Source organism: Cherax quadricarinatus, chromosome 37 (assembly GCF_038502225.1).
Source record: "Cherax quadricarinatus isolate ZL_2023a chromosome 37, ASM3850222v1, whole genome shotgun sequence".
Lineage (NCBI taxonomy): Eukaryota > Metazoa > Arthropoda > Malacostraca > Decapoda > Parastacidae > Cherax > Cherax quadricarinatus.
This window is the reverse complement of record NC_091328.1, coordinates 2,064,066-2,076,770: the sequence shown is the minus strand read 5'-3', so window position 1 is coordinate 2,076,770 and position 12,705 is coordinate 2,064,066. Positions and strand designations below refer to the sequence as shown.

The window sequence follows — 12,705 nt, the reverse complement described above, 5'->3', positions numbered from 1 at the left end:
ACAAGCTGACAGAAGTAAGCCAGGAGAGTGAGGGGTGGGTATACTGCATTTTCTTGGACAGTAAGAAGGCTTTCGACACAAGAGATTAGTGCAAAAGCTAGAAGAGCAGGCAGGAATAACAGGAAAGGCACTGCAAAGGATCAGAGAATACTTGACAGGAAGGAAACAACGAGTGATGGTATTTGGCATGGTGTCAGAGTGGGTGCCTGTGACGGGTGAAGTTCCACAGGGGTCAGTCCTAGGGCCAGTGCTGATTCTGGCATATATGAATGATATGACGGAAGGGATAGATTCCCAAGTGTCCCTGTGTGAAGACGATGTGAAGCTAATGAGGAGAATTTAAGTGTATGAGGATCAGGCAGGACTACAAAGGGATCTGGACTCGCTGTAAGCCTGGTCCAACAACTGGCTCCTGGAATTTAACCCCACCAAATGCAAAGTCATGAAAACTGGGGAAGGTGAAAGAAGACCGCAGACAGAGTAAAGACTAGAGAGCCAAATACTGAAAACCTCACTCAAGGAGAAGGATCTTGGGGTGAGTATAATACCGAGCGCATCTCCTGAGGTGCACATCAACCTAATAACTGTTGCAGAATATGGGCGACTGGCAAACCTGAGAATAGCGTTTCGACAACTCAGTAAGGCCCATGTTGGAGTATGCAGCACCAGTATGGAACCCACACCTGGTCAAGCACGTCAAGAAATCAGAAAAAGGGCAAAGGTTTGCAACAAGGTTAATCCCGGAGCTAAGGGGATTGTCCTATGAGAAGAGGTTAAGGGAAATGAATATGACGACAGTGGAGGACAGGAGAGATAAGGGGGGACATGATAACAACATATAAAATACTGAGAGGAAATGATAAAGTGGATAAGGACAATTTTTCAAAGATGTGACACAGCAACAAGGGGTCACAGCAACAAGGGGTCACAGCAACAAGGGGTCACAGCAACAAGGGGTCACAGCAACAAGGGGACACAGCAACAAGGGGTCACAGCAACAAGGGGTCACAGCAACAAGGGGTCACAGCAACAAGGGGACACAGCAACAAGGGGACACAGCAACAAGGGGTCACAGCAACAAGGGGTCACAGCAACAAGGGGTCACAGCAACAAGGGGTCACAGCAACAAGGGGTCACAGCAACAAAGGGACACAGCAACAAGGGGTCACAGCAACAAGGGGTCACAGCAACAAGGGGTCACAGCAACAAGGGGGTCACAGCAACAAGGGGTCACAGCAACAAGGGGTCACAGCAACAAGGGGTCACAGCAACAAGGGGTCACAGCAACAAGGGGTCACAGCAACAAGGGGTCACAGCAACAAGGGGTCACAGCAACAAGGGGTCACAGCAACAAGGGGTCACAGCAACAAGGGGTCACAGCAACAAGGGGTCACAGCAACAAGGGGACACAGCAACAAGGGGTCACAGCAACAAGGGGTCACAGCAACAAGGGGTCACAGCAACAAGGGGTCACAGCAACAAGGGGTCACAGCAACAAGGGGTCACAGCAACAAGGGGTCACAGCAACAAGGGGTCACAGCAACAAGGGGTCACAGCAACAAGGGGTCACAGCAACAAGGGGTCACAGCAACAAGGGGTCACAGCAACAAGGGGTCACAGCAACAAGGGGTCACAGCAACAAGGGGTCACAGCAACAAGGGGTCACAGCAACAAGGGGTCACAGCAACAAGGGGACACAGCAACAAGGGGTCACAGCAACAAGGGGTCACAGCAACAAGGGGTCACAGCAACAAAGGGACACAGAAACAAGGGGACACAGCAGTAAGGGGACAGAATAACAAGAGAACACAACTGGAAGTTGAAGACTCAGATGAGTCACAGGGATGTTACGAAGTATTTCTTCAGTCATAGAGTTATCACGAAGTGGAACAATCTGGAGAGTGATGTAGTGGAGGCAGGATGCATACATAGCTTTAAGAAGAGGTATGATAAGGATCATGGAGCAGGAAGAATGTGGACCTGGCAGCGACCAGCGAACAGCCGGGGCCAGGAGCAGTGATCGACCCCTCCAACGACAAATAGGTGAGTACACACACACATACACACACACACACATACACACACACACACACACACACACACACACACATACACACACACACACACACACACACACACACACACACACACACACACACACACACACACATACACACACACACACACACACACACACACACACACACACACACACACACACACACATACACACACACACACACACACACACACACACACACACACACACACATACACACACACACACACACACACACACACACACACACACACACACACACACACACAAACACACACACACACACACACACACACACACACACACACACACACACAAACACACACACACACACACACACACACACACACACACACACACACACACACGTACATGCAGTCTGCCAGGTGTATGTTATCAGACATTAGTTAGAATACATCGCTCTAAGATATATTTGTGAGTGTCCAGGTGAGAACTTCCAGTCATTTCCTTGTTAGACGCTTCTAGGATTGTCTGTTACTTTAAGATTTAATTCTAACTGCCATACGAAGGTCATCAAGACTTTATTTAATCTGTATTCCTCCAGTGTACATAAACTAAGTGATATACACCTGTCAGTGTATATACGCTGAGTGATATACACCTGTCAGTGTATATACACTGAGTGATATACACATGTCAGTGTATATAACATTGTCTAGAATCACTGTTTGATTAAGTGTAGTTTGAAGTCTATCTACTACACGATGGTCATTAAGGCTGCAGGTCACCTGTTCACCAAGAGTCAAGAATATTGTAATACCTAAAATAGAGGTATGAAGAAAACTCTCAGTGTATATACACTGAGATGCATATACCTCTTATTGTATATACACTGAGAGACATATACCTCTCAGTACTGAGATATACACCTCTCAGTATACATACAATGAGAGACATACACCTCTCAGTATATATACACTGTGAGATATACACCTCTCAGTATATATACACTGAGAGACATACACCTTTCAGTATTCATACACTGAGAGACATACACCTCTCAGTATACATAAACTGAGAGACATATACCTCTCAGTATTCATACACTGAGAGACATACACCTCTCAGTATACATACACTGAGAGACATACACCTCTCAGTATACATACACTGAGAGACATACACCTCTCAGTGTATACATACACTGAGAGACATACACCTCTCAGTATACATACACTGAGAGGCATACACCTCTCAGTATTCATACACTGAGAGACATACACCTCTCAGTATACATAAATTGAGAGACATACACCTCTCAGTATTCATACACTGAGAGACATACACCTCCCAGTATACATACACTGAGAGACATACACCTCTCAGTACACATAAACTGAGAGACATACACCTCTCAGTATACATACACTGAGAGACATTCACCTCTCAGTGTATACATACACTGAGAGACATACACCTCTCAGTATACATACACTGAGAGACATACACATCTCAGTATACATACACTGAGAGACATACACCTCTCAGTATACATACAATGAGAGATATACACCTCTCAGTATTCATACACTGAGAGACATACACCTCTCAGTATATATACAATGAGAGATATACACCTCTCAGTATTCATACACTGAGAGACATACACCTCTCAGTATACATACACTGAGAGACATACACCTCTCAGTATACATACAATGAGAGATATACACCTCTCAGTATACATGCACTGAGAGACATACGCCTCCCAGTATACATACACTGAGAGACATACACCTCTCAGTATACATACACTGAGAGACATAAACCTCTCAGTATACATACACTGAGAGACACACACCTCCCAGTATACATACACTGAGAGATATACACCTCTCAGTATACATACAATGAGAGACATACACCTCTCAGTATATATACAATGAGAGATATACACCTCTCAGTATTCATACACTGAGAGACATACACCTCTCAGTATACATACACTGAGAGACATACACCTCTCAGTATACATACAATGAGAGACATACACCTCCCAGTATACATACACTGAGAGACATACACCTCTCAGTATACATACACTGAGAGACATACACCTCTCAGTATACATACACTGAGAGACATACACCTCTCAGTATACATACACTGAGAGACATACACCTCCCAGTATACATAAACTGAGAGACATACACCTCCCAGTATACATACACTGAGAGACATACACTTCCCAGTATACATACACTGAGAGACATACACCTCCCAGTATACATAAACTGAGAGACATACACCTCTCAGTATACATACACTGAGAGACATACACCTCTCAGTATACATACACTGAGAGACATACACTTCCCAGTATACATACACTGAGAGACATACACCTCCCAGTATACATACACTGAGAGACATACACCTCCCAGTATACATACACTGAGAGACATACACCTCCCAGTATACATACACTGAGAGACATACACCTCTCAGTATACATACACTGAGAGACATACACCTCCCAGTATACATACACTGAGAGACATACACCTCTCAGTATACATACACTGAGAGACATACACCTCCCAGTATACATACACTGAGAGACATACACCTCCCAGTATACATACACTGAGAGACATACACCTCTCAGTATACATACACTGAGAGACATACACCTCCCAGTATACATACACTGAGAGACATACACCTCCCAGTATACATACACTGAGAGACATACACCACCCAGTATACATACACTGAGAGACATACACCTCTCAGTATACATACACTGAGAGACATACACCTCCCAGTATACATATACTGAGAGACATACACCTCCCAGTATACATACACTGAGAGACATACACCTCCCAGTATACATACACTGAGAGACATACACCTCTCAGTATACATAAACTGAGAGATATACACCTCTCAGTATACATACACTGAGAGACATACACCTCTCAGTATATATACACTGAGAGACATACACCTCTCAGTATACATACACTGAGAGACACACACCTCTCAGTATACATACAATGAGAGACATACACCTCCCAGTATACATACACTGAGAGACATACACCTCTCAGTATACATACAATGAGAGACATACACCTCCCAGTATACATACACTGAGAGACATACACCTCCCAGTATACATACACTGAGAGACATACACCTCTCAGTATACATACAATGAGAGACATACACCTCCCAGTATACATACACTGAGAGACATACACCTCCCAGTATACATACACTGAGAGACATACACCTCTCAGTATACATACACTGAGAGACATACACCACCCAATATACATACACTGAGAGACATACACCTCTCAGTATACATACACTGAGAGACATACACCACCCAGTATACATACACTGAGAGACATACACCTCTCAGTATACATACACTGAGAGACATACACCACCCAGTATACATGCACTGAGAGACATACACCTCTCAGTATACATACACTGAGAGACATACACCACCCAGTATACATACACTGAGAGACATACACCTCTCGGTATACATACACTGAGAGACATACACCACCCAGTATACATACACTGAGAGACATACACCTCTCAGTATACATACACTGAGAGACATACACCTCCCAGTATACATACACTGAGAGACATACACCTCCCAGTATACATACACTGAGAGACATACACCTCTCAGTATACATACACTGAGAGACATACACCTCCCAGTATACATACACTGAGAGACATACACCTCCCAGTATACATACACTGAGAGACATGCACCACCCAGTATACATACACTGAGAGACATACACCTCTCAGTATACATACACTGAGAGACATACACCTCCCAGTATACATATACTGAGAGACATACACCTCCCAGTATACATACACTGAGAGACATACACCTCCCAGTATACATACACTGAGAGACATACACCTCTCAGTATACATAAACTGAGAGATATACACCTCTCAGTATACATACACTGAGAGACATACACCTCTCAGTATATATACACTGAGAGACATACACCTCTCAGTATACATACACTGAGAGACACACACCTCTCAGTATACATACAATGAGAGACATACACCTCCCAGTATACATACACTGAGAGACATACACCTCTCAGTATACATACAATGAGAGACATACACCTCCCAGTATACATACACTGAGAGACATACACCTCCCAGTATACATACACTGAGAGACATACACCTCTCAGTATACATACAATGAGAGACATACACCTCCCAGTATACATACAGTGAGAGACATACACCTCCCAGTATACATACACTGAGAGACATACACCTCTCAGTATACATACACTGAGAGACATACACCACCCAATATACATACACTGAGAGACATACACCTCTCAGTATACATACACTGAGAGGCATACACCACCCAGTATACATACACTGAGAGACATACACCTCTCAGTATACATACACTGAGAGACATACACCACCCAGTATACATGCACTGAGAGACATACACCTCTCAGTATACATACACTGAGAGACATACACCACCCAGTATACATACACTGAGAGACATACACCTCTCGGTATACATACACTGAGAGACATACACCACCCAGTATACATACACTGAGAGACATACACCTCTCAGTATACATACACTGAGAGACATACACCACCCAGTATACATACACTGAGAGACATACACCTCTCAGTATACATACACTGAGAGACATACACCACCCAGTATACATACACTGAGAGACATACACCTCCCAGTATACATACACTGAGAGACATACACCTCCCAGTATACATACACTGAGAGACATACACCTCCCAGTATACATACACTGAGAGACATACACCTCCCAGTATACATACAATGAGAGACATACACCTCCCAGTATACATACACTGAGAGACATACACCTCCCAGTATACATACACTGAGAGACATACACCTCCCAGTATACATACACTGAGAGACATACACCTCCCAGTATACATACACTGAGAGACATACACCTCCCAGTATACATACAATGAGAGACATACACCTCCCAGTATACATACACTGAGAGACATACACCTCCCAGTATACATACACTGAGAGACATACACCTCCCAGTATACATACACTGAGAGACATACACCTCCCAGTATACATACACTGAGAGACATACACCTCCCAGTATACATACACTGAGAGACATACACCTCCCAGTATACATACACTGAGAGACATACACCTCCCAGTATACATACACTGAGAGACATACACCTCCCAGTATACATACACTGAGAGACATACACCTCCCAGTATACATACACTGAGAGACATACACCTCCCAGTATACATACACTGAGAGACATACACCTCCCAGTATACATACACTGAGAGACATACACCTCCCAGTATACATACACTGAGAGACATACACCTCTCAGTATACATACACTGAGAGACATACACCTCCCAGTATACATACACTGAGAGACATACACCTCCCAGTATACATACACTGAGAGACATACACCTCCCAGTATACATACACTGAGAGACATACACCTCCCAGTATACATACACTGAGAGACATACACCTCCCAGTATACATACACTGAGAGACATACACCTCCCAGTATACATACACTGAGAGACATACACCTCTCAGTATACATACACTGAGAGACATACACCTCCCAGTATACATACACTGAGAGACATACACCTCCCAGTATACATACACTGAGAGACATACACCTCCCAGTATACATACACTGAGAGACATACACCTCCCAGTATACATACACTGAGAGACATACACCTCCCAGTATAAATACACTGAGAGACATACACCTCTCAGTATACATACACTGAGAGATATACACCTCCCAGTATACATACACTGAGAGACATACACCTCCCAGTATACATACACTGAGAGACATACACCTCCCAGTATACATACACTGAGAGACATACACCTCCCAGTATACATACACTGAGAGACATACACCTCCCAGTATACATACACTGAGAGACATACACCTCCCAGTATACATACACTGAGAGACATACACCTCCCAGTATACATACACTGAGAGACATACACCTCCCAGTATACATACACTGAGAGACATACACCTCCCAGTATACTTACACTGAGAGACATACACCTCTCAGTATACATACACTGAGAGACATACACCTCCCAGTATACATACACTGAGAGACATACACCTCCCAGTATACATACACTGAGAGACATACACCACCCAGTATACATACACTGAGAGACATACACCTCTCAGTATACATACACTGAGAGACATACACCACCCAGTATACATACACTGAGAGACATACACCTCCCAGTATACATACACTGAGAGACATACACCTCCCAGTATACATACACTGAGAGACATACACCTCTCAGTATACATTGAGAGACATACACCTCCCTGTATACATACACTGAGAGACATACACCTCCCAGTATACATACACTGAGAGACATACACCTCTCAGTATACATTGAGAGACATACACCTCCCTGTATACATACACTGAGAGACATACACCTCCCAGTATACATACACTGAGAGACATACACCTCTCAGTATACATTGAGAGACATACACCTCCCAGTATACATACACTGAGAGACATACACCTCCCAGTATACATACACTGAGAGACATACACCTCCCTGTATACATACACTGAGAGACATACACCTCCCAGTATACATACACTGAGAGACATACACCTCTCAGTATACATTGAGAGACATACACCTCCCAGTATACATACACTGAGAGACATACACCTCCCAGTATACATACACTGAGAGACATACACCTCCCAGTATACATTGAGAGACATACACCTCCCAGTATACATACACTGAGAGACATACACCTCCCAGTATACATACACTGAGAGACATACACCTCCCAGTATACATACACTGAGAGACATACACCTCTCAGTATACATTGAGAGACATACACCTCCCAGTATACATACACTGAGAGACATACACCTCCCAGTATACATACACTGAGAGACATACACCTCCCAGTATACATACACTGAGAGACATACACCTCTCAGTATACATTGAGAGACATACACCTCCCAGTATACATACACTGAGAGACATACACCTCCCAGTATACATACACTGAGAGACATACACCTCCCAGTATACATACACTGAGAGACATACACCTCCCAGTATACATACACTGAGAGACATACACCTCCCAGTATACATACACTGAGAGACATACACCTCCCAGTATACATACACTGAGAGACATACACCTCCCAGTATACATACACTGAGAGACATACACCTCCCAGTATACATACACTGAGAGACATACACCTCCCAGTATACATTAGGCTTTACCATCAACAAGATAACATAGAGTGAACTCTGTTACAGAGCTCCTCTCTACAGTAACACTTCCATAAATGCAACTGAAACAATCACAATTAATCATGATTGTGACTGACACAATCTTTCAACCCCCACTAAAAAAAAAATCACACAATATACATCTTCGTAAGAGAATTGTCTGTATTTTGTAACTACGAGATTTTTTTTTTTTTTGAGATTTTTGTTTTGATGCTGTTGGGAGAAAGAGAAAAATAAATGTAAGAAAGAGACTGAGGGACTACCAGTTATCACCTTCTTGAATAGTTCTTTGGAGAGTCTTGAAACTGTGGGTAGGTTATAGTGGTCGTCGTGCACCTGTAATTAGTTAAGTGCAACGCGAACTGTAATGAAACTAAGTTAAATATGTATAGTGAATCAAAGAACGAAATAAAATGCAATACTATATATATTCTAGAATATTTAATATAAAGGCTTTCTGATGTTTCGTAATGGCTGGGTTGTGGGCGCTAGGCAGAGGTATGCTTGGTAGTTTGAGGGATTTACGTTGTTCTTAAAGGTATATCGAGGTTTAATTTGCCCCTCCAGGTGTGCTGGAAGAAGTATACACTTGAGACTCTCAGGTGAGCAGTCACCGTGCAGGTGTGACACACACCTGAGACTCTCAGGTGAGCAGTCCCCTCCTCAGGTGTGACACACACCTGAGACTCTCAGGTGAGCAGTCGCCCCTGCAGGTATATCACAGACACACACCTGAGTCTGACTCGCCAGCAATCCTAGCCATTACGAAGGTACTGACAGAAGTATCTCTCTGTGGAGACAGCTGTGGGGTGTGCCAAAACAGATGCGTGCCATCAAAACTCTGCTAGCAGCCGTGAATAACACCAGAAAAAAGCACAAGGAGTCGAAAAAAAAAAACGTGGAGAAGCCGTCATGCTGTCAAAAATACAAACCATTAAGAAAAAATACCCGAGATTTTCTTGAGGTTGTAGGGAAGGAATTTCCAATAGCAAAAAATATATTATGAAAATTGTGGTTGTAAATCAGGGAGTAAATAATTACTTGTCCCTCTCAACTACAAGTGATGCGTATAATGAGGATTAAAAAAGGAGAATGAATCCAGACTTGCAAATAAGGTAGAGAGGGAATTAAATGAGTAAATGTTAGGAGAGAGAGAAGGAACGTGAGAGGAAGGTAGGAAGACATCACGCAGCGCCTCACGCAGCGCCTGACGCAGCGCCTCACGCAGCGCCTCACGCAACACATCACTCAGCGCTTGACACACATCACACAACACATCACGCAACACATCATCTTCCCTCAGCTCAGGGATTCTTCTCACCTCTTTCTCTCTCTCTCCAGACATTTTCACGACTACACTAATACAGACGCATACAGAGAGATAAACAGACAGAAAGACAGACAAGAAACCACTGACACCTACATAAGTCGACACAGATGCAACTCATAGGACATTTTATTATGGCAACGTTTCGCTCTCCAGGAGCAAAACCTTGCCACAAATCAAAATGCCACATCAGTTGTACCTGTGTCCACTTACCTGACATTTCATGGGTAACTCTAGCAATATTATCAGTGACCCTGAGCGACCCTGGCTTCTCCAACACCTCTCACAAGAACCACATCTTCAACCAACACTGCAGTAAACACACACACGATCCTTCTTTTCCCCTCAGAACATTACCCTCTAAGCGGCACTCACCTGGAGTTGGATCTCTTACTGGGATCCTTCTTGCCCGCCTGCAGGTTGGTCAGATCCTTCTGTCTCTTCTCTGTCTCCCTCCAGATCCTCCAGTAGAGGCCACACATGACAGTGACAGGCAAGTAGAAGGCAGCGATGGCAGTACCGAAGGTCACATACTCGTTAGTCTCAATAAACTGGATGTAGCACTCACCCGCCGGCACCGTCCTGTTCAGGAGAGGCAATAGGCAATGCCAGTCATGAGGAGCTGGTAGATAGAGAGACAATAGACAATATCAGTCATGAGAAGCCAGTAGATGGAGCTCTGGAGAGAGTGGTGTAGAGGGCACCAGTGGGGTGGTGCTGTTAATGGAGGGGGGAGGGTAAAAGAGTGAGATGATTGTGGGGGTAATATAGAGGAGGGTGGGGGAGGGAGGGGGTTATTGATGGTAATATAGAGAGAAATAGATGGGGGGGGGAGTCAAGGATAGAGTGGATGGGAAGACCAGCCACGGAATACAGCCTGGCACAGTTCCTATATAACCCTTACAGATTTACCTATTTAACCTGATAATAATAATAATTATAACAGCAGCAACAATAATAATTATAGTATTAATAAAAATAATGGCAATAACAACAATAATAACAACAACAACAACAACAACAACAACAACAACAACAACAACAACAACAACAATAATAACAACAACAACAACAACAACAATAATAATAATAATAATAATAATAATAACAATAATAATAATAATAATAATAATAATAATAATAATAATAATAATAATAATAATAACAACAGTAACAATAATAATAATAATAATAATAATAATAACAATAATAATAATAATAATAATAATAATAATAATAATAATAATAATAATAATAATAATAATAACAATAATAATAATAATAAAAAATAATAATAATAATAATAATAATAATAATAATAATAATAATAATAATAATAATAACAATAATAATAATAATAATAACAATAATAATAATAACAACAACAGTAATAATAATAATAATAATAATAACAATAATAATAATAATAATAACAATAATAATAATAACAACAACAGTAATAATAATAATAATAATAATAATAATAATAATAATAATAATAATAATAATAATAATAATAATAACAATAATAATAATAATAATAATATGATCAATACTTGTCAAAATAATTTATTTAAATAACAGAAAATTAGTAATAAAAATGTATAAAATATATTTTCCATAAATCAATAAATATCAGGAAAAATACGAGATGTAAATTATTGTAAATTGTAAATTATTGTAAATTATTGTAAATTGTAAATTATTGTAAATTACTCCAAGAAAACTTTTGTAAATGAGGCAACTGCTGTGACGAGGTAGGTGGGAGTAGGTGGGAGTAGGTGGGAGTAGGTGGGAGTAGGTGGGAGTAGGTGAGAGTAGGTGGGAGTAGGTGGGAGTAGGTGGGAGTAGGTGGGAGTAGGTGGGAGTAGGTGAGAGTAGGTGGGAGTAGG

At 41.9% G+C, this 12,705-nt stretch overlaps 1 protein-coding gene across 2 annotated transcripts in view; it reads right to left on the bottom strand.

The window, feature by feature from the left end:
* The window catches only part of mAChR-A (muscarinic Acetylcholine Receptor, A-type), a 346,594-nt gene that overhangs the window by 51,322 nt on the left and 282,567 nt on the right, over positions 1-12,705 (bottom strand). For both annotated transcript variants that reach the window (XM_070091770.1, XM_070091771.1), the window contains exon 9: positions 11,189-11,395. In XM_070091770.1, the coding sequence (XP_069947871.1) occupies positions 11,189-11,395 (207 nt within the window). The remainder of the gene's footprint in view (positions 1-11,188; positions 11,396-12,705) is intronic.